The 22,666-nt window shown below is 51.5% G+C and overlaps 8 protein-coding genes across 8 annotated transcripts; 3 read left to right on the forward strand and 5 right to left on the reverse strand.

The window, feature by feature from the left end:
• Positions 1 to 384: 384 nt before the first annotated feature.
• Positions 385 to 1,341, forward strand: A1O1_00964 (uncharacterized protein; the record flags this gene model as incomplete). The annotated part of the gene is made up of 1 exon (XM_007721878.1): positions 385 to 1,341. A coding segment is annotated over exon 1 (603 nt), but the record flags the coding sequence as incomplete, so codon positions are not given.
• A 325-nt stretch (positions 1,342 to 1,666) lies between these two features.
• On the reverse strand, positions 1,667 to 2,766 carry A1O1_00965 (uncharacterized protein; the record flags this gene model as incomplete). The annotated part of the gene is made up of 4 exons (XM_007721879.1): positions 1,667 to 2,148; positions 2,234 to 2,404; positions 2,473 to 2,643; positions 2,721 to 2,766. The coding sequence occupies 4 exons, from the start codon at positions 2,764 to 2,766 to the stop codon at positions 1,667 to 1,669; spliced, it is 870 nt and encodes a 289-aa protein (XP_007720069.1).
• Positions 2,767 to 4,735: 1,969 nt separating this feature from the next.
• Positions 4,736 to 5,908, forward strand: A1O1_00966 (uncharacterized protein; the record flags this gene model as incomplete). Its single annotated transcript, XM_007721880.1, has 2 exons — positions 4,736 to 4,917; positions 4,972 to 5,908. 2 exons carry the CDS (start codon positions 4,736 to 4,738, stop codon positions 5,906 to 5,908), a joined length of 1,119 nt encoding a protein of 372 aa, XP_007720070.1.
• Positions 5,909 to 6,292: 384 nt separating this feature from the next.
• A1O1_00967 (uncharacterized protein) lies at positions 6,293 to 6,529 on the forward strand (the record flags this gene model as incomplete). Its single annotated transcript, XM_007721881.1, has 1 exon — positions 6,293 to 6,529. A coding segment is annotated over one exon (237 nt), but the record flags the coding sequence as incomplete, so codon positions are not given.
• A 1,592-nt stretch (positions 6,530 to 8,121) lies between these two features.
• On the reverse strand, positions 8,122 to 9,420 carry A1O1_00968 (uncharacterized protein; the record flags this gene model as incomplete). The annotated part of the gene is made up of 2 exons (XM_007721882.1): positions 8,122 to 9,147; positions 9,202 to 9,420. 2 exons carry the CDS (start codon positions 9,418 to 9,420, stop codon positions 8,122 to 8,124), a joined length of 1,245 nt encoding a protein of 414 aa, XP_007720072.1.
• Positions 9,421 to 16,600: 7,180 nt separating this feature from the next.
• Positions 16,601 to 17,539, reverse strand: A1O1_00969 (mannose-P-dolichol utilization defect 1; the record flags this gene model as incomplete). Its single annotated transcript, XM_007721883.1, has 1 exon — positions 16,601 to 17,539. The coding sequence occupies one exon, from the start codon at positions 17,537 to 17,539 to the stop codon at positions 16,601 to 16,603; it is 939 nt and encodes a 312-aa protein (XP_007720073.1).
• Positions 17,540 to 17,972: 433 nt separating this feature from the next.
• On the reverse strand, positions 17,973 to 20,497 carry A1O1_00970 (aspartyl-tRNA synthetase; the record flags this gene model as incomplete). Its single annotated transcript, XM_007721884.1, has 4 exons — positions 17,973 to 19,048; positions 19,100 to 19,190; positions 19,244 to 20,157; positions 20,206 to 20,497. The coding sequence occupies 4 exons, from the start codon at positions 20,495 to 20,497 to the stop codon at positions 17,973 to 17,975; spliced, it is 2,373 nt and encodes a 790-aa protein (XP_007720074.1).
• Positions 20,498 to 21,087: 590 nt separating this feature from the next.
• On the reverse strand, positions 21,088 to 22,369 carry A1O1_00971 (uncharacterized protein; the record flags this gene model as incomplete). The annotated part of the gene is made up of 2 exons (XM_007721885.1): positions 21,088 to 22,278; positions 22,337 to 22,369. The coding sequence occupies 2 exons, from the start codon at positions 22,367 to 22,369 to the stop codon at positions 21,088 to 21,090; spliced, it is 1,224 nt and encodes a 407-aa protein (XP_007720075.1).
• Between the last annotated feature and the right edge of the window lie 297 nt (positions 22,370 to 22,666).

Below are 22,666 nucleotides of genomic sequence, written 5' to 3' on the forward strand. Positions count from 1 at the left end.
CTCAATCTACAAGGCAAGGTGTCCCTGCCGTTGGGCACGTTGTCCAATACTTATACTGTTTCCTGCCCTCCGCTGCGATTGCCCGAAGCCCCCAGGCATTCGTATCTTATGCCAGGCACCATCAAGCCTCAGCCTGGTAGGTCAGCCTGGTAGATCATCCTGGGTACCAAGGGCTCGCCCTGCACGGCGTTGTGATGCACTGCCAATAGACCAGATTATACCTTTTGCTCTCCATTCCGAGCCTCGTCGCAGCAAAAGGTCATAAAGCTGCACCTCGCTCCCGTCGCATCCCTCTATGTCTGTCCTCCTCCTCCGACGGGTTATCTCAAGACGGGCAGGTCCTACCTGTCATAAACGATGTCGCCATCCCACAAGCCCCTGCTTTTAGAAAAGCGTGGAGGCTGGCGTCGAGATGAGAAGAACCGCTTGATATTGCTCAAGATTCCACCACAGGTGAGTGTGACAATCAAGAGCCCCAGCGTCCTCTGGTAACACCAGATGTCCTCCTAACGCGGGATTGTTGCGCAGGTGAACTTGAGCCCCGCCACTTCATCCGACGGAAAGATCTCAGATGCCTTCCTCAACGGTTCTCAACATTACCTGACAGCAAAGTCTGCTGCGAAGCCTGCCAACCTCGATAACCTCCCCACCGAATTGGTTCATGAGATTGTGAAGACCCTCCATCCTGTCGACCGTGTCTGTCTCGCCTTGACATGCAAACCGCTTGCCCGAGCGACCATGTCTGCTCCTCGCCTCGGACCATCGACCTGGGGGGTCTTCTCTGACCAACCCTTTGAATGGCTTCCTCCGGAGTCCTTTAGTCTCATCCTCAGACTCGCTCATGGGTGGATTCCCAGGGACAGGCTGCGCTATTGCTGGAACTGCCACAAGATCATGCCGCGCGAGGAAGCCTTCTTCCGCAAGAGGCTGACGTGCAAGAAGAACCCTAGGTGGAGCGTGAAGGTTGACCTTCCGAAAGAGGAGTGGGATAAGCTGAGAAAGAAGGATAAATACAGACACCTCGTCCGGACCTGGTGTACCTCTCCTGCTCAGGATAGCAGTTATCTCTGCTGCGATGCTTGTCGTAGCTCACATCTCGAGGCCGGCCTCCCTCGATTCACGTATCCCATCGAGTGCCCGACATGTCTGGAGAAAGAGTTGACATATTCCTGGCGCGGCCCTCGCAAACCATGGTTTCGGAATTGCATGCGTGATTGTATCAGCTTAGGCTGTCGGCCAATCTTGTGGGTTGTGGATTGGACTGTATACTACCTGCTTTTGGGTGGCTCTGCGGTTGTTCGCTTTGTCTACAACCAAGGCTGGAGTTGCTGGAGGGCATTCTGCTGAGTGTGACTAGCCTCAACCTCGAAGTTGTCGCGACTTTGAAGGCAGGGCAAGAAGAAGGGGCAATTCAAGAAGGCCATGCCTGGGCCTTTTGTCTTCGCCATGACAGCAGACCGGGCAGGAGCAACCCTCATGGAGGTACATGATATTCAACTAGAAAGTACCAAGAAATGATCCTGCATATCACATATTATCTGTTTTCGTCCTGGTCATCATCATCATCATCATCATCATCATCATCATCATCATCATCATCATCACCACACAAGAGAAGGGCAACGCCGCTGCACTATATGTAGTACCTTCTCTTATCTGCCCGGAATCATCTCTTCTCGTCAGGGGCGACGCTGTCCGGATCGTCCTCGACACAAGGTTGAAGATGATTATGCCCTAACGTAGCAGCATCATAGTATCTGGTATGCTCTGCTTCCGCACTGCCAACGTGTCCTCCAGGCTCTCGGTCAATGGTCGAGCCGCTACTGGCACCATTGTCCCGCAAGCTGATGCTGCCAAAGCTCTCTGGTGGGAATTCGGGTCTGCTCTCGATCGGGGCGAGCCTTTCGCCATGATAGCCGCTATGGGTAGCCATAGCAGCCACTGCGTCAGGGGCTACAGCCGAGCTTCGACGGCGAGTGGCTGCATCAGAAGCTCCGCTCGCAACACCGGATACCGATTGTCGATGGCGCCCGGCCACAAGGTCAAAAGGATCGCCTGAAAGCTGGAAGAGGGATTGTTTCCGTTCGCGGACTTCGAACTGCTCGGCGGGAGTCATGGCCGTTTCGCCCACACCTGTAATCTGGGCTTCTACAGAACCATTTTTGCTTAGCCCCTCCTGTCCCAAGCAGCCGACTAGGACATGTAGAAAGGGATAGTCGTGTTAGGTACTTACTTGACACCTTCTTCCGGGAATAGTATGGGTCGTCTTGAGGCTCCAATCCGCCCTTCCTGCTCGTGCTGAACTTTCTGACGTCCACGCCGTTCACGCTATACTTCCGTTCCCGATTCTGGTATTCTTCTTCGGGTGATAGTCCGGTTTGTCCGACATCTGCGATCTCGGCCTCTGGTAGTTCATAAGACTAGGTATCAGCTGCGCAGGTCTCTCACATGTCTGCAGAGCGCCCAGCTTACTTGAAAGTCGTCTTCGACCGTAGTACGGATCGTCAAGTGGTTCGAGACCGCTTTTCTTGCTGTTGCTGAAGCGCCGCACATCTGCTCCGTTCACACTGTACTTGCGCTCGCGGCTCCAGTATTCTTCTTGGGGGGCGAGCCCAGTGATGCCCACATCCTTGATCAGGTCATCTGGACGTAAAGGGCATTAGCAACTGCAAGGGCTGCTGAACTCGCAGCTTCGTGGCTCGGTCATGTCAGCGTCTTACCAGGGACGGGCTTGCGATTGTAATATGGATCTGCAGTTCCGACCATTTTGTAAGTTTTGGAGAGTGAGAAACACCGCGAAAGGTCACTGTGCCAAAGGAAAGCATACAAAAAGTACGACAGAACGGGGAATGGGATATTTATCAGGAATGAGCCAGGGTCAACGAGGGAGCCTGGTCCTTTTCGCTCGAACTGCTGCATCAACACCACGGCATTGCCTTCATTCAGGTGTAGCCCCACGATGAGAGCCGATTCGTAGAGACGTAGCGGGCGGCACCGATCAATCCAAAGGTCAGGTCTGTAAATGTGTCGTTTCGGTGAATTGGTCGGCTGACCCTGACCGAGAGCTCCATCATTCAACCCCGCCTTGGATCCCGTACAGACTCAGAACGAGCTGGGCCAGGTATACGAGCCAAGGGAGACGTGGGCTGTTCAAAGACGAGTCAGCACGAAGCAAGCGATCAAGGCTCATTTTAGCGACGATGCAAAACCCCAGACCGGCTCCATGCTCTGTGGATGCAATTGACGGTATTGACGTAGTGGTAGCTGGGAAGAAATAAGGGCCGTGAAACCCCTGTCGTTGCCACCCCCTTTCCCCCTTCGCACGTTCCTTGATTCGTCTGTACCATAGTAGCCAATAATCAGCTGCTGAGCTTGCTCTCGACTTTATACCATCCTGTATTTGTTGTCTGTTAATCACTTACAAGCAAGCTGCATCAACTCCATCTTCTTCGTCAGCCTTGCTGCGCTCCGGAAGCACGGCAGCGGGCAGCGCCGGAAGTTGCTGGGAAATCTCCGATGTATTGTACCTAACATACAATCAGCAATTGTTGGTGTCTGTCCTCCAAAAAAAAAAGTGTGTGAGAGAGGGAGCTTACTGCTTGCTCATTGTCCAGATAAGGGCCGATTAGCCGGCGTCCCAGCTTTCCACGTGAAGGCAAAGCCAGAGAACACCAGCGGCAGCGGCTCAAACAAACCAGTTGTGATGGTGCAGTCGTAGAGAGCCACTCGTCCATGCAAGCCTCTAGCTGCGTGGCCGCTTGCTATGCTCCCATCATCTCTGTCTGCCTCCTCAAAGCGACGACATCTGTGTGAAATGGACTCATTCAACGATGTCAATGAAATATAGAATGGTATATGTTTTGCCATGGCCAGCATCTGTCCTATTGTGGGCTCTTCGCTGGCCACTGCTTTTTGCTGCCGTCATGAGGGACTCTATGCTGCAGCACTCTCTGGACTGTGGTGCTGCGATGGCCTGCAGCTCTTTGGGGATGCTGAGTCCTAATAAACAAGGCTCGCAAGAGACCTGTTGGCAAGACAGAAACGAGACGGCCTGGCTGGGTTGGTACCGACTGGAGTGGGTGCTGGCAGTTGTTTGGTGCAGAGAGAGATGCTTCAAACTGCAGGAATGTGTCTGGTTTTTACCATTGGCAGGGCAAGTCTTCAAAGGTACTCACATCTTTACATGGGAGTCTACATGGTGAAAAATGATCAAGTTGTGCTGGTGCCTCTTCGCTCAATCTGCCCACTACAGGGGAAGCCCTCCCGTTGTTTTCCTGCACCCATCTGTTCCTCACTACCATCCTGCTCCCGACCTTGCACATCCCACAGATCTTTCTTCTCTTACAACCATCAATCCATCGACAGCTCTACCATGTCTGTCTGCAGCTTCTCCCTTCGTGGCTTGTGCCGGCAAGGCTCCAACTGTGAATACGTTCATGCCATGGATCACGAAGCTGTCTTGGGGTATCCGGATCTTGAGACTAGATCGGCAGACTTCCAGGTTGAAGCACCAGAGCCTATCCCTGCCTCACGATCACAATCTTGCCCTCCAGTCTGCCGTGACTTCCTTCAGGATGACTGTTGTGATGGTGTCCTTTGCCGATTCATGCACCCTGACTACAATTCACGACCGCTCGAAGTCAGATCCAGCAGTGTCGATCTACCAGCCGATCTACCGAGCCGAGACGTGAGTTGCTTCCACAGGCAGAGCTAGACATGAACTGACAGCCCCCAGATGACAGTGCATAAGCAGACCTTGTTTGTCAAGCCCTCCCTGGTGCAGCGACAGCTTGACGGGGCCTTGGTTTCTTATGGTCCAGGAGCCGAAGTTACAAGCCTCGAATTTCCCGATCTGAAAGCTGCCTTGGACCGATCTCCACCTCCAGAAACCCCATCGACTTCTATCTACACGGTTATGTGCACCTGGTTCCAAGCTTCTGGAATAGCCTACCTATACTACAGAAGCTACAGTCTGGCAGCCTTCGCTCTGGAAAAGCTTGATGTGGAGCTACATGACCGGAGATTGAGCTGTAGTATCCGACCACCTCCCCAGAACCCAGGATGCACAACACCAATCTGGACATTGGAAGTTGGAAACATGGCGCCTGTGACTGTGGAATGGGACCTCACAGCCCGGCTACACCACATTTTGCCAGAGAATATCATCTTCAGTGCTGCAACATCAAGATCAAGAGTTACACAAGCATGGGCCCTGAAATTCATTACCAACACGCTGAAAGAAACTGGATGCAAATTGATCTCCCTGGACATTGTGCCGTCAGACAGCAACAAGCGAACAAAGGCCCTCGCTCGCTTTGAGACTGTCACAGACGCTGCACTTGCCTTCTCTCTGGCTCACAAATACTTCCGACAGCTGCGTTCAAGACTGTTCCTTGAGCAAGTCATCACTGTCAGCATCCCAACCATGCCGGAGATCTGCTATGCATTGAGAGACCCGATTCTGGCGGAATGGCGACGAAGCAACAAAGCAGTCCGGAGTTGGATCCATCATGAATGCCGAGACAAGGCTGTACTCCTGATAAGTGGGGCCAATCCCCACGCTGTCGCCGAGCTCAAGGTCCGATTTGAGCAATTGTTGGCTGGCCAGCTGATTATGGCAGATACTATGGGCAATAAATTGTGGAATGACTTCTTCTACACCGATGCTGGACTGTCATATCTCAGTTCCCTCAGCCAGTCTCGCCTGTTGTTTGTGCGCCGAGACATACGAACACGTCAACTCATCATGTACGGAGCAGACAGTCTCTACGAACGTACACGGGCCTCCATCATTGCCACGCTCCTGCAGTATGAGCAGTCCTTCCATTTCATGACGCTGAATGAGGCCTTGTGGAAGAAGGCTCTGTCAGGAGGCTTCAGCCTTGTCGAGAGCGCCATGGGCAAATAAAAGGTCAAGCTGTTCCGGACCCTGCCAACACCATACATCCAGGTCCACGGCAGTCCCGACGACATGGACACCGTCTCCGCCATTTTCGCCCAGTACAACAGTACTCAAGACTCTTCTTTCCGGCCTTTGCGTGTCTGTCCCGCCTGTCTCTCTGCTCCAGAGGACCCAGTCACGCTGTCCTGTGGCCACCAATACTGCCGTTCCTGTTTTGCCGCACAATGCGAGGCTGTGAACACTTTCGGCACTCCTGTGTTCTGTCTTGGTGTCAGCAACTCCGCCACTGGCGGTGGGTCGTGCAAGCAGGTCGTCTCATTGGCCGAGCTCCGTCTGTTCCTGTCTCCGCCTTCCTCTTTCGGCGTCCATGGCAACAACAATGACGTCGTGGTGGATACACAGGACCCTTTTTTTGAAGCATTGCTTCTCAAGTCTCTCCGCCTCTTTGTCCGATGGCATCCAGCCCAGGTCCGGTACTGCCCGACGCCGGACTGTCCAACAATCGTCCCCGTTACTGAGAACGGGGTTGTTGTGACCTGTCCTGGCTGTCGGGCAGCGATATGCACCACCTGCCAGGCCGTCAGTCATCAGGGCGTCTCTTGTGACGAAATAGGGGCAATAAGGGCCAGTACAGCCTTGTAAGGCGCACAAAACAGCAAGGCAAGGCTGGCTAAGCGGCAGAAAGGGCCCCTTTGGCATGTGTATAGAGTAGAATTAGACAATCAAGCCATTCAATCCAAAAATGCAGAATACCACACCCAACTCATGCTTTCACGTGCATGTCCTCAGTAATATGTATTTTGTAGGTTTGGAATACAGGGCAGTCATCATATGGACAAGTAATAGGTATCAAGAAGTATGTAGTTTGGTCGTGGAGTGAACTGTATCCACAAGACCAGCTTATGGAATTGAGCTTTGATACTGCTCCATCTCTAACATACTATCTCGTCTAGAATATATAGCGGTCACTCTGCTTGTAAACAATAGGCAAGTGAAAATATATTGTTTAGTGATGGAGTGAACTATAATAGCAAGAGTACCTTATATGATTATTAGCCTAGGGAAGCACTTCATACACAATATATTAATTTATTCTATATTATAGGTAGTCACTCTATATACAAATAGCAAATATTTAATCTTAACTATAACACCCTCTTAAATACTATTCTTAGGAATGATCTATAGTATATCTGGGGGTCTCCCAGACTCTGACTATTAATATATTTACATATAAGAATAAAGCTCTTCTATATACTAATGAGTATTTTTTTGGACTTGGAATTAGCAACCACCCTAGACTCTATAGCCATACACCTCTTATTAATAGTGACAACCTCCTGTATTGCAAGCTTGTATAGTGTCCTTGTTGACTTATGGTGTGCTCCTACTCGAATGTTCATATATATACTTCGTGAATGTGGAACTCGTTGGAACCATCACTGATCAGCTACATTGGCGTGCAAGTGGGAGCCATTTTCTTTGATGTATTTCATTGTTCGGGAGGGAAAACACTTTACTGTTATGGAACACGCAACTTTGAAGCAGATGAGAATAGCGAGGCAAAAGGTATGTTTGCATTGATGATTTACAGACAGTTGATTTGATGGGTATCCTCTCTCTTCTATTTCCCATCCAGACGACAGGAGGAAAGAGGATAAAAGCACTAAAAGCCGACGACGCATGTATGCTTTGGTCTCGCCCTGCACATGAGCAAAGCCTTGCTCGACACAGCGCTCGGCAAATCAAGGCCACAAAGCCTCGGCGTGGACTTTCCTTCATGGAGGTCCTGAACAGCAAGTTTCTACCTTTTCTCGACCAGCTTCCCTTCCATGGACCAGTGATCACGAGTTCGTGCAGTCTCCCTCCATGCCACGCACGAACCAGATTGATCGCTTCCACTCGTAATGACCCGAAGACATCTTTCATAGTTGGGATCCGAATAGTGGAATCCATGAAAAGTTGGCAATCTGACCGACTGATTTGATATCACCTTCCCGGTTGGATTAGGGAATGCTGCGATTACCCTTGCTTCCATGACTGTTGACAAATAAATTGATGCTGGACAGGACGCTTGCAATGCAAAAAAATCGATTCCACAACCGATGACGTGTAGTAATACACTCCGCTGACAGACCATGACCAGACGTCGGGGGTTTGAGGGATTGGTCGTCAATCTATGTCTATGGTCGTGTCTGCTTCCCGGGCAAAAGGTTGTCTTAGTAGCTTTCACCGCTCCATTGCTGAATTGAGGCTGGATATTGTGAGGAATATTGATGGCTCACTGTGTTGGGAGTTGGGGTGGGAGGGACGTATTGATTGGGTGCGTTGAAGGTCTTTTGAGTGACTCCGAACATCTCTCCTTCAGGAGTGATGGGGGGCGTGTACAAACCATGCTGGACCATCGTGGGGAACTGAGGCTTCTGAGGCGTAGCATACGATCTGAAATACTCCGGTCCGGCAGACTTAGCAGCAGCAGCAGCTGAAGGTGGAGTGAGCTCGTAAGTCGGAGTGATTGGCGTGCGAGCTGAGGCAGACATGGCAGCCTTCTGAGCAAGGTATGCGGTCAAGACTCGAGAAACGCCTGAGTAGCGAACCGATGCATATTTCCGGGACAGGATTTCTGAAGGTTCTTGCACCTTCTGCAACAATTCCATAACGGTGGTGCTGCAATAGCGGGAGCCAAACTCGACTGCGCGTGACTGTGGTCGGCCGAGGATATGTCGGGCAAGGGCGAGAGCCGACAGAGCGAGGGTCGATGCTTGCTTGGACACGAACTCTCGATGGTACAGAGCAATCTCAAGAATGAAGAGCGTCAGATTCTCCGCCTCCGGATCGTAGATGTTGTCCTTGACGGCCAGACGCATGAACGAATCAACGGTGGGATGGCCGATAGCCCAGCCGAGAGTCGATAGAACATGCCATTCCATTTGCAGGAACATGTCATCATCGTAGAGAGAACAGCACATGGACTTCAACTCCTTGATTGTTGGAACCTTCTCTTTCTTGTCCCCATACTTTGCGGCAATGAGGAGGGCAGCGCACCCGACAAGTTGGTAGTGACGCTTGTAGACGACTCTCTTGGAGCAGTAGCGGTCGAGAAGGTTGATCGTGAGGAACAAAGTCTCGGGCAAGAGCTGAAATGCCGAGTGAGCTTCGACCAGGAAATCGAGCAGATACGGTCTCATGAACCACTGGATTTCGGTCTGAATATCGATGGCATCGACATCGGGCATTGTTTCAATCTGCCAGAAATTGTCAATCTAAATTTCAGCTAAGAAGAAGAGGAAGGCACATACGTCCATCTTCAACATGTGCTCAAGCATGTCCTGCTGATAGTCCTCGGCGTCCCTCCTCGAGAGCTCGGAAGCCATGAGGTGTTGTCTGTGCCTTGCCATCTCTTTCGCATGGTCTGGGGTTTTGAGGGCCGGGCAAGAAGGTTCTTCAAAGACCTCCACGATACCACTTTCGTAGCCGCTATCGTTGGAGCCGAACGAGGCGATTCTGTTGCTAGCCATGTTGCGTTGAGTATGAAGATGGTGTTCAAAGACAAGTCGAATTCGAGTAGAAGAAAAGGTGTCCGGTCTGCCAGAAGGGCGAATGAACGACGGATAAAAGTGAGTGACAGTCGTAAATTGGCTGTTGAACTTGAAAAGGAGTGAAAGTAGTTGATGCAATCAGATAATGGTGCACAAGACTGGAGGTGGCCAGGAACCAAGGAGGTACAAGTCTTCTTCTAGACTGGAGCGTGCGCATGATGGTCAGCCACAATATGATAGGATGAGGGCTTGCCAGAACTTACCGAAAGGGAGGAAATGACACGAGAATTGCACAATCTTCGTTACTAGGGATCAGGGTGACTGCTTCATCTGGTAAAGCTTCGGAATGGCAATGAGATTGGCTGCTCGTGCGAGGATGCAATGAAGGTCGAATGAACGCCTCCGCTTGCCTGAGCGTCGAGTCCTGGTTTGGAATGTGGCTCTGGAAAGACCACAACAGGACACCAGCTTCTGCACTCTGATCTGCATCGACGTCAGCAGGGATACAAAGCATGGATGGAAAGAAGCTCTGACCTTGGAAATTCAGAGGCCCGTTGACTATTCTAGACTTCGTTGACTTTGTCGTGTCGCGTAAGTCTTGGACTGCTGAAAAGGACACAAATCTGTCTGAGAAATGTCGGTCAGTAACAGTGCACAGCAACGTAAATGCTTTCAAGTGGGAGCCAATGGAGAGTCCGGCGAGCAATGGGTGTCGTGAAGGTTAGGTCCATCCATAACGCGAAGATCATGTCCAGTTGTTGGAATGCCACGGTCAACCGAGGGAGAGCGAGGTCCAGTAAGTCCGTACTCCTTCCCTTGCAGTGCCCTCCCTTTACCACTTGCATAAATGCTGCGGGTTGTCTTCGTCCTGACAGAAGATCGGTAGTCTTTCCCCCCTCTTATCACTTGATGACGATGCTGAACCCTATCCCTTTCCTCGGTAGGATTCCACAGCCCTTTGGTACCATCTGATCCACCTCCTCATGTGCGAAGCTGATCTCTTTCGTAACGCAGTAGGTGGGGTTCCGGTGAGGTGGTCGGAGGACGATACAGATCGGCAGGATCCCAGTCATGTTGTGAAGACATAGTATGCTGAAGTAGGATATGGTTGATGCGTGATCCTGTCCAGGAGCACGGATTGTCGGCGTGAATATCTGGTGCGTTGGAAGGCCAAAGGTTGTTGTCATGCAAAAGCAGACGGTTCCTTCCCCGTGCAGATACCCATTGCCGCCAGCAAGCATTACAGAAGGAGATCTTACCTCTTGACTTTTTTTTCAAGATCGACGACCTTTCCACTCTTCAATCACTCACGGCAGGACGTTATCCAGAACGTTCTGTAGAAACGAGTGCAAGTTGTCGAGCAGAGCAGGCTCAGGTGGACCTCGGACAAGGCTTAGGAGGACGAGGACTGGGTGAGAGTAGGACAGGACAGGATAGGAGGAGGAGCGTCGAGGACATGCGAGATACTCCAGTTGATCGTGATGTATCTGGTTATCCTACGACAGAGAATGAGGGAGAGGAGGAGGATAAAAGGACGAGGTCAAGGCCTCATGAATTGAAGAAAGGACGGTGGAGGAGAAGAAAGGAACAGGAGATGGCACTCCAAGTCGAGATGAATGATTGACTGAACGGGAGTTGAGAGACGAGTGGAGAGTGGAGTGTGCGAGAGGTTGACAGCTCTTTACACAGGTGATTGGGCATAGGACCAGCCCAGACGCTTGCAGGGGATGACAGGCAGGGGATTTGCGGCCACGGCGACGACGACGTGCAGCAGAGCGACGGCCAGTCTGTGAGCCAGACGCCTTCCCAGCAAGCTCCAGCCAGCGACGCAGCCAAGTGGGAAGACAGCAGACAACGCCCGCCACAAACGCGGATGTATGATACACAACCGTAAAACGGTTATCAAGGTGTATCAAGACTGCTTGTTCTCCATACGGCCATACGGGGGCACAGTTGAATTGTAGACATGAGATGGTTTCAAGACTCAGTCAAGCCTCACCTCAATTGAGTCTCAACTCAGCCTGGGGACCCATTCTGCAACCTGTTGCTGGCTTGCTATCAGGGCATACCGGTAGCTTCAATTCACTGCAGGTACCTAGATAGGTAGATACCTAGGTAGGTACCTAGGCACTGTCCCATCATCTAGTTGCTCGAGGCCTGTGCCTGGCTGGGTGTCAGATCCCTTAGACAGCTGCGTACTAGGTCACTTTCATCCTTAGGCTTTCCGCACGGTGGCCTAGGGAGCCTGTCAAGTACTCATAAGAGCCTAGAAGGCTGTCTCTCCGGGGGAGCTACAGGCAGTGACTGCAGGTAACAGGCCACCAAAGATGGCTACCTCACCAACCAATCCATAGTACCACGTCGTCCTATGCCAGTTCTTATCATGATCATCCCCTTCTCCCTCATCCGCAGACCCTTTGACTTCGCCGGTCATACCTTCAACAGCTGTCAACGACGACGATTCAAGTCGATAATTTCCTTTGTTCCCGTCCAGGATTCCTCCGAAGATAATGAATGTACCGACCGCACCTCTGGAAACGGGCCTTAGGGCCCTTCTCGTGGACCCGTTTCCCGCCAACAGTATCTAGCCTGTACGTTACGCGGCACAGGTCAGTACTCTGTACCTAGTGACAGTACTGAACTCATTTCATCTACAGTAGTATTCCGTAAGTAAGGTAGATATGATGCCCCTCCCTTGTAACTGTTACAGCGCATCAGCACTGGTCGGCGGTCGCGCGGCCGGTGGTTTTGACAGAAGCGCGTTATGCCGCGTCGATTGGTCCGGTAGCTGAACAGGTTCCTGTTTCTCACCTGGCCTAATGCAAGCCCACATCGTGCCAGCTGCTCGGGGCTCACTTGGGCGGGAGTCCTGAACGAATGTCGTTGCGAGGACAGAAACATCATCGACAAGCTACCCCCCTGCACCTTGACGTGAGTTTATTTCTGTATCGACGTTCCCTATCCACCGGCACGGCAGGGAGTCGGCTTCAAGTCCCTGGGGATCCTCCTGCTCCTTCCACCTGATGCTGACTCGCCTAGATGGAGTGGTAGAGAAGAAAGCCACCTCTCGTCCGATATCAAACGCGATGAAGCAAGACCACGAGCACGACAGACTGATGCCGTGCTCCATACCCTCTCTGCTGTGTTGCATCAAAATTTGGAGCCTTCAGCATTATTGTGCAACTGTCACAGCATGAGCAGGGGCGCCCATCGGCCACGGCCGACCCCTGCTCGCCTGCAGCATTACGAGATCCAGAGATCTGCCCTATCTCATCTACTCATCTAGAGTAGTGTATCCCCTAATGCCAAAAGGGACAGAGACACTCCAGCCTCTTTCAAGGGCTCCAACTTTCCAACCGAATATGCTGACAGAAACGGCCCAGCCAGTAAATGAGCGTACAGACCGCAAACCTCCGTCAATCTACACGCCGGCCTTGCTGTTTCAGGCATGCTCATCTCATTTTACACAATGGCAGCATGTCTACCGACTTGATCAGTAAAGCCAATGACGGGCTGGTGCTCGTCCAACCTCTGACATGCATCACTTATATCAGTCAAGCTTAGAGGCCTTACATTTGCCTTCGATCGCCGTCCGATGAGATCAAACAAATCTGGTACAGAGCTACGCCCGCGTGTACCTGTCTGTTACGCTGTACATTACTATTTGGTACAGCAAGTACGTGGTTGGAGCTGGTCACCCACCGCGGGATGCTCAGTGGCCCAACATCCTCGATCATAGAACGGTCCCATGTCCGTGTGACTTGCACAAGCATGGGATGACTTCCTCGTTACTCTTGGTGATCCGAAGAAACCCACTATGTACTGCTTGACATCACTACGGATGATACTAAACGGCCGCCGGTCAGGCTGGAACCAGAACGGTTTCTCACACCTGCAGTCGCCATTAAGTAACAGTTGGACAGTTGGTCTCTTGAAGATAGGACGGATTGTGGCCCTGGATGGGTTGTAAACAATCCGTTGATCCACGCACGCGACCAGCCCAGCCTAAAGTGCAGAAAATTTTCCAGAAACGCGTTCAACGGAGATGACGATGAGACACGAAACCGGATCGACGAGCCCGTCGCTCACATCAACCTCCGGGTTTGGAAAGCCATACGTATGGACAAGATTGGGTCCAGACAGACCTCGGGGTTCACCCGCGATCACCAGGATCGATGTTGATGAAAACATACGGTCTGTTTCAACTAGCTAGCCAGCTGTCTGAACGATTCTGGTTCTATGTGTGATATAAACATAATACACCCAATCTACAACCTAGCTGAAGGAAATTGTCTCAAGAGCTGGAGTATGTCCATCGGGCTCAACCGATGCATGGCATATACAACACTGTTGTCACAGCGGCTTGCAGCTTGAAGAGCCCCAGACAATATCGTTAATCAAAAGACTGACTGTACCAGCACACGGAGCAGATCCATTCAATTCCACCTGTACGTATTTTTCAGAGCTTATGCAAGACGGCCCCCAGAAATGGTCGGAGATACAGAGCCACTTAGTCACAAGTCCGGAACAACACGACGCGCAGCACATTTTTACTTATACGCGACTCGGGCTGGAGATTGCCAGGCAAATTTGGTTTCCAAAGTGATTGCAGCTCGACGCGTGGGAGACGGGCCGACCATACAGATTACCTAGCCATCTCTGGACCTTTTCTGCCCCGTCCAGCGGCGTCTTTCGGATACGATGCCAACGGACAGGGGGCCCTGGGTTACGTTTCTTCTGACCCATCATCCACGCCGTCAACTTTATATGTCCCCGCCTTTATTATGAATATGTAATATCGCAGTGGTCTTCTTTTCTCCCTGCTTCCTTGGATCTCCCTATGACATAGCGGTCTCGAACTTGACACGATGAACGCGGCAACACGACAGCATCTAGGAGTCGCCTCTTGTCCGTATCCAGCCTTCGCACAGCTCGGGCAGCGACGTTAGCACTACGTACCGGAGAGAGGACGTGACGGCTCCATAAAGAGCCGGCTGGTCACCCACCTTTCGGAGCAGGAGGCGATCAGCACCTCGTCCAGCAAGACAAGTAGAACCGACAGCCATTTTCTGATTTCATGCCACTGCACAGCGCACGCCTGATCCAAAGGTCGGCAGCGGCAGCGAGATTGCGGAGAACTATGACCTCCTATGGCCTTTGTCCATCACGAGCAGAGTTTCGCGTCTCGAGGTCCAACGCAGCCTTTGAGGGTACTGCACGGACAGCTCTTGATAATCCTTCGCCAGCCCAGCCGAACAGCTACCCAGCAACGCCCGTGCCTCGAACACATGCCACAGCAATGTTTCAAGTCAGTCTATCCTATTGCAGTCGATCCGCTCTTCTTTGACCAAGGGCACGCTGATCTCAATCCAGCATCGTCCCGACCATGTCGATATTAAGGGTCCACCAAATCTCCCCCATGCATCTGACAGACAAGGCTAGATCTGGCGTCATGAACGGCAAATTTCCTCCTTTCGCTGCTACCCAACTCTCCCTCGGTGTCCTTTCCCATCTCAAGTTCCGGTAAGTCAATGGCTTGTATGTCAAACTATATTGTGCATACCATCATAGCTCTCCATCAGAGCGGGTACGAGACCGGCAGGTATCTAGACGGCAGAACAGAGAGCTTCCTACATGGTTGATGCTCTCATCGACTGATGGTGAACCGCTGAGATCTGGGCTCGGGTTTTGTCCACCTCTGACCACAGTTTGATAAACGTCTCTTTCCTTTTCGAGAACCTTTTGAGGGGCCAGAGGCTATCATTGATACCTACCCATCGCTGCAGACTTGAGACAGTGCTGAGATGGTTCGCTAAAGACCCGCGCCGCGGTGATGCCGAACCCTCCCAGGCACAGCACCTGTGGATTTTACTTGATTCTTATCTTTGCAGCAAATTCCCACCAGCAACTCTACACACGGGTGTCTGCTACGGGCCTTCGATCTGCAACTGACGCTGGAACCTCGCCGTCGATAGTTTCAAGAAAGCTTTCTCTCGAGATTGGACTACAGCCTCTTGTCATGAGAACTATACACAATGCTACACAACATAGTCCCAGAAAACTTGTGGTCAAACCCTAAGGTCGGGTGGGCCAGCTGTTGGAGGGCGTGTGTGTTCTCCATGGTCTCCTACAGCCCAGTACCCATTGGAGCTTACATGCATTCAAATACTGACGTGGTCAGCCACATCGATGCTAACATTGTCATCGGGATGTCCCTCTTTACCTATTCTTATCAACCGCAGTGCGCCCCCAACTGGTTCTTCCTGGTTCCCGTCTATCAAGAGGAAGCCGTTGTTTACAAGGGTTCCTCCCCAAGGCTGGACTCCCCCAGCGCATCCCAGCCTTCTTCTGCACAATTGAGTTTCCCACCAGGGCAACTCAATCTGGTTCCCGGAGGAGCTGCGCCGAGCAGCGGCTGAACCATTTATAGCACCGGCCCCCACGGTCATCGACGCCTGCCCTCATCGGCCGTCGCGAGCATGAACGCCGTTAGAGGCAAATGCCATTTCTTTTCGATCCTGGATGGGATGCTCCGGTATCTGGGACCGATGTTCCCAGTACGGGCCGTAAACAAAGATTTGGTTTTCCGTATCATCCGAAGAAGCGACTTGACATTCCATGGATGTTCATGTATCTTCAGTTCTATATATAGGATGTCTCTTTGTGTAAGTGATCTTTCGAGGCCCAAGGGTCGGCCCATACTGTAAGCATGCGCAAGGCTCGTTCTGTGCTCGGTGTAGGACCCTGCCATTTGCCACCAGCTTTTCCAGACACAGACTGTCTATGGTCCTACCTATTGTGTTATCGAGCTGTTAACCTTCTCCTTTTCTGCTTCGAGAGCCCTTTGGGCGGTTTCAACATCGATTCCATACGACCTAAGTGGGCAAACACAGGTTCCCAGCCACGTTCGTGGATAGAAGAGTGACTCCTCTATTGGTACTTGGAGGATCCTGGTCGGGGCTTCCATGCACACGCTGGGATGTGTAAGGCAGCTCAATGCTCAATTGGAAGACTCGGACCAAAATACAAAGGAACGTGGTGCAGTACATTGTCGATAGTGAGTCAAGAAGCGCTTTCGCTTGGCCGAACGGGAGGTTTTCGACCGACAAAGATGGAATTGTTCTCGGAAAAACAGACTAAGCTAGCTTATTGTGCAACATCAGACCTTCCTGCGTCCACCGCTGCTACTCGATCGTGCTGTCGTGGTAGCAGAGCCGGCATTCAACTTCTTGCGCTCTTCCGTCGCAAGAGCAGCATTTCCCTTTTGACCAACACCCTGCAGACCCTTCTTGTTGTCCAACTCCTTTCCATGTCCTGCCGTCGTCGGGCTGTTCCAATAGTAGAGCACCTGTGCAGCCAACACGGCGTTGAGAGCAAAGCCGGCGATGAAGCCATACAGAATAAGCTGATCATCCACCTCTTGTATGGTGGTGTAGATCCTGCTCAAACTGCCAAGCAGGTAATTGAAGACGGCGAAGGCAGACAATTGACCAGTTCCGCCTTGACGATAAATGGCGAGGATCTGCGGGATCTTGCTAGCAATGCTGAGACCTCCGGCGCCCGCTTGCAAACTGGTCATCTGGGTGTTGTTGACCAGTGTGTCCGAGACCATTAGTGCATAGACGGCACTGCCCACTGCTGCGAGAAACGCGCCTGCCTGGGCCGTCTTGTTGGAGTATACGAGGATTAAGACGCTGATGACCACATCTTGAATAGCAATCAAACTGGTCTCGCCATACGTGCTGAAAGGGAATCCGTTGCGAACATTGTAGGCCAGTGTGATCACAAAACTAGCTGTCTCCAGTAGATAGCTTGTGAAGGAGAGCCCCTCGGCCGACCGCGACTTGACCAATTTGATGATCTGCGGCACTTTGACGATAGACGCCGCACTGATAATGGCGATTCCCAGTGCCTTGGACACCGCGAGGGATACGCATTCTGGATGGGAGGTAACATCGAGGTCGAGGAGGATTGCGCTGTGGCAGCGCTCGCCTAGGAGGCCGACGACTACATCGTTGATTGGCGCGGGAAGGTTCGTGGTTATGGGTGCCAGGTATGGCTTGAGCGGATTGAGGACGAACTGCTGAACTTGGTCCATCGCTGCACGTTGGCTGTTGTGTATCCGTGGAATGTTCAATGATGAAAAGGACGGCAGGTTAGTGATCGCTTCTGTAGGGCATAGGTGATATTACTTGGAGAAGAGATTCTTGATCAGTGGTCAGGCCAGGCTGGCTTGAACGAGCAATGACAACAGAGATCACAACATTCTCCAGATCTGGATTACGTAGATGCACTGCGGGCGGGAGATCTTGTCTCACGTGCCGCGCTGCTGACAAGGGCTACTACAGCTCACGTGATTCCTCAGGGGGACTCAGCCTTGTGGCCTGTCTGAAACTCTCCGAGATCTACCTTCCATGTACACAACGTCGAACCATTGAAACGTGAGCTAGAAATCCTGTACAGGCACATCAACATCAATACATCGTTTGTGTAGTATATAGCATCAATATCAGGAGAGAAAGATCCGCGCCCTATGCCTTTAGTGAGATCTGCGGGCGGGTATTCTCAGCCGTTCTGTCCACAACAGCAAGGTGATAAGTTGCCAGCTGCTCTTCCGTAAGCTCCGATGGCGACCCGACAAACCTATCTTGGCCATCTGTATGCTTTGGGAAAGCTATCACATCCCGAACACTGACTCTGTCTGTCAGCATCGCCATCAATCGATCAAAGCCCAGTGCAAAACCTGCGTGTGGCGGACAGCCACTCTTGAGAGCATTAAGGAGATGCCTGAAGTCCTCCACTCGCTCTGGTTTCATTTTGAGGACGTCCCGGAAAATGAGCTCCTGCATCTCCGCATCGTGTATACGACGGGAGCCACCACCAACCTCGACGCCGTTGATGACTAGATCATAGTGATCGCCGACAACGCTCAACGGGTCTGAAATCAACCGTGACAAGTCTTGCCCGGGCTTAGGAGCTGTGAAAGGGTGGTGAGTAGAACATATCCCAGCCAGTCCACCTTGTCCTGGCTCGGATTGTACAGTAGGCGAGAATAATGGAAAGTCGGTGACCCAGAGAGCGGAAAACCCAGCCGGCGGAGGTAGTAGTCCTTGAGAAACCGCGCTCTGGTGAACATCTCGACGCAGATTACCCAGCATGGTTGATCCGCCAGTGAAGGGAGCATTGACCCGGGCCTGGGTAAGGAAAATATCTCCAGGCTCGGGCTCAAAGTGTTCTTCAACCCTGGTTGCTCCTTCATGTCCGAAGCTGGAAAGCCCGCTGAGCGGTCTACCCGTGTCGTAGACAGACACACCAGGTATCCCATCTGGGTTGTTGAAGTAGGCGGACGCGGACGGGGCATCGAGGAAAGACCTGATAAAGTGACCACTCTGTGATGGACTACATCCTTGCATGTCGATCTTGATTATCTCCACGATCGGGTCTGCAAGAGAAGTGAGCATTCCCTTAGCATCAGCTGCCAGCCAATCGTCGATGCGACAGATCTCTGCACCAATCCGAGTATCAGGCTTGTCCGAGCCGTAACGAGCCATGACTTCGTTGTACGTCAGTCGTGGAAGGGCCAGACTGTCTGCTTCGGCGTCACAGGCTGACAATACAGCTTTGTCATCTGAATTCGCCTTCCTCAAAGCAGGTATACCTTGGACGCTAGGCCAGACAGCTTTCAACAGTACTTGTTCTACAGCCCTCATGACCTGTGTAGCGCCCGCAAAAGACATCTCGAGATCAAGCTACTTGCCATCAGCGAACATATACGGGAGCGCATCGGTGGAAGCAGGATTACCTGAGTGAACTCCGGTTGTCTATCTGCTCTTAAATCCTCATCTCGGAAGCACCTCGCAAACTGAAAATACCTTGATATTCCAGACGCCATAAGGACCTGTTTATATTGCTGCGGACTTTGTGGAAGGGCATACGCCATTCCCCTTTTCCGGGTTGGTACGACGAACTCTCGAGCACCCTCTGGAGTAGATTTGAACAAAAGAGGTGTCTCAATTTCATCGAAGCCCGAGCCTAGCATGTGTTGACGTATGCTTGCAGATACCTTTGACCGTAATCGTATACGTTTGCGTAGTTCATGATCTGTCCTGAATTGTAGGTGACGCATCTCAGGTGGGAAAGCCGTATCCCATGCTGCAATTGTGTCCGAAGGAAATGAGTTTAGAGGTGTAATAAAGTCTGCGCGTATTTCCACATGGGAGACCAGATCGATCATTCCAACGAAAGGATCCAGTTTTTGAACGGTTTTGCGTGCACTGTTTTCCTGCTTCTTGTGTCCATCTTGAACTTCGGCCTCTTGCTTGGATGATCGAGCTTGTTTAGGAGGAACTTTGCGGCCAACAATGGAACCGACTATTTGGACAGGGGTATGAGCTTGGACGTGCATAGGACTCTTGGTGTTCTGGTCTGAGGCATTGTCACGAGAGGACTGGCTGATAGTATCCGGCAATATTTGGACACCCCCCTCATTCACGACGTCGGCCGTTTTCGACGCAGTCGTTGGTAGGACGACTTGGATAGCAAGTTCCAGACGTGGATCGACAAGCTGAAAGAACTCGCACTGTTTCGCAGAGCGTTGGGAGGTGATGTAGCCTAGAACTGCAACACGGGTTCCGTGGCCACCATTTGTTCCAGAGCCATCGCCCGGTTCTGCGCCCAGTAGGCTATCCCAAGTCGTCAGGGAATCAGAATTGAGACCTACAGTGTTAGTTCGCAAATGAATATTCAAGACATAGGATTTCCTACTGTTTCGCTCAAACCGCTCCAAACAATCCTGTTGTTGCTTCGACAGTGTCGTGGGTCGGGCAGCTTTGAGATTTGTCGTGTGAGATTGACGCAGATCTGCCGTGGCCGAATTCAGTCGGTTCACATCTGCCGTTGCAGCTGCACTCGCATGTCGTCTGGAAAGGACCGGTCTTGATGGGACAGTCCTCGGTCTGGGAGTGTGGGAGAGCGACTGTGACCGAACATATCTCGAGATCTCAATGTAGCTGTCTCGCAGATGAGACAGGCGCGCAGCAGGACTTCGAAGAGTCATATCCAGCATGCGCATCAAGCATTCAGACCAAACGACACCAAATACGGCACCGAGGTTTTCCGCAATGTCTCGTTGCTCGAAAGTTGTTTGGATCTGCGCAGAACATTTGGAACCTTTTGGGGAACCGCAGGCTTGAATCGGAGGTTTGCAGGCGAACCTCCGAACCTCCGAACCTCGTCCGCACATAAATTTCTGCCGTCGCTCGCACTTTTGTCTTCCTCCTCCATCCTTCCAAGTTTTAAACAAGTGAGTCCTACACATTACATCCATCCTGAAGTCTGCTAATATCTGTTTAGATGATGAAAGCCTAGTGTGTATTGTATGATATGTCTCTACCTCGAAACCTGCAAGCACTCTCCTCGGAGCTTAAGTGGCTTGCTGGTCGACGGGTTTGAGACAATGATATCTGCGTTCGGCACAACCTCCTTGTTACATCAACGGACGCGATGAAGGCATCTCTGATTACAAAATCTTGGAAGGACATATTACTCATTCGTCTCAACTCGTCTATGAATGACTCTGAATATGGGCAAGCAAAAGATGCGCATGCAGTCCAGTCACAACACAGGACCTTGGTCTAGGACATGCCATTATTTTCGTGAAATGGTTGGGATTGAGTCATAGCTCTCTTCCATGAACTGGGCCCAGGCCCCAAGAGCGGCCTTGAGCTCAGGCGTTGGACCGCCGAAAGCAACTCTCACGTAGCCTCGAAACCGATGGCCGTCACCAAAACAGCTGCTTGCGGGACAGATCAGCACACCTGCCTGCTCGCAGAGTTGTTCGCAAAAAGCCTCGTCATCGACAGGCTTTCCCATTTTGTGAAACTTGAGCATTGCTGTTGTGCCTGCGAGTGGATTCACCCAAGAACAAGCCCAGCTGTGACTTTCAATGAATGCTTGAAGGACATCCAGGTTGGTTTGAGTTAATCTGATGTTTCTGCCTAACAGCGCATGGATGCATCTATCGCTTACAGCCTCCGCAGCAATAGCTTCGTCAAGCTTCGATGAAACCGTTGAGGTATAGCGCCTCGTCTGCTTGCAGGCGTTGATGATGGCCTTGTCCTTGGAAGCGATCCATCCGGTCCGGATGCCGGCCAGACTGTATGCCTTGCTTACCGCCCCGACCACAATGGCTTTTTCATAGCCTATATTGATAGCTGAAGGAGGGAAATCTTCGCTGGATGGCAGAATGGAGTGAAAGAGGGGTCTGTTTGTCTCGTCGGCAAGGAGCAAGACACCTTTTTCTTCGGCCACCTGCACAAGAGCTTCGAGCGTTGATTTGGGAACGATTGCCCCTGTGGGATCACATGGACTCTGGATTACAACCATCTTTGTGTTATCCTTGATCAAGCCTTTCAGCTCTTCGATATCGAGTTGCCACTGCTTTGCCGGATCCGCTTCCCACAATGTGACCTCAATCCCCTTAATTGTGGGGATCTTATAGAGCAGTTCATCCACGGGATGCTGACAGATGATGTGGTCTCCAGCGGACAGCAGAGAATAGAAGACGGTATACTGCGCCGCAGATCCACCATTCGTGATCAGGATGTCGTCGTACGTGACCCCTCCAGACCGAGCAGAATACAGAGCTGCCAGATTTCTCCGCAACTCGAGACTCCCAGCTGGATGCTCTTTCTCATCCAATACTATGCTGTTCAAGCCAATTTTTTCTTCCGACTCTTTCTTGCTTTCGGAAATATCCAGAAGTTGCGCAAGTGAAATTGCCGAGACAGTGGACGCTACAAGGTCATGTTTGGCAGGTGTCTGGTGTTTCTCATACCACTGTTCGTAATCGTGTCAGCGCTGTCGATTTATTCGATTTAGAAGTTTCAGACCTTACCTCGCCAAACTTCACCGGCAATATACTGGACATTGTGGCAGACATACAGGGTGCCTTCCTCAGGAGTGAAGACACATTAGTAGCAGGGGAAATTATACAGACTCACAGTCTCAGCTTGGCGGTAGAAAATGTTCTTTTCCTTTCCACAGTTTCCAGAAACTATACTAGTAGTAGGTGTTGTCATCCAGGCCCGACGACTGCGGTCGTGCGGAGGCAGCAACGAGACCTTCCCCACAAACAGAGCTGCTTAGCTCGTGTCTCGTATCAGGTCTGCAGGCGGGCAATAATAATGTGCCGAGTGACCAACTAAGATACAGAGAGTTGCGCAGC

Source organism: Capronia coronata (genome assembly GCF_000585585.1).
Source record: "Capronia coronata CBS 617.96 chromosome Unknown acBCG-supercont1.1, whole genome shotgun sequence".
NCBI lineage: Eukaryota > Fungi > Ascomycota > Eurotiomycetes > Chaetothyriales > Herpotrichiellaceae > Capronia > Capronia coronata.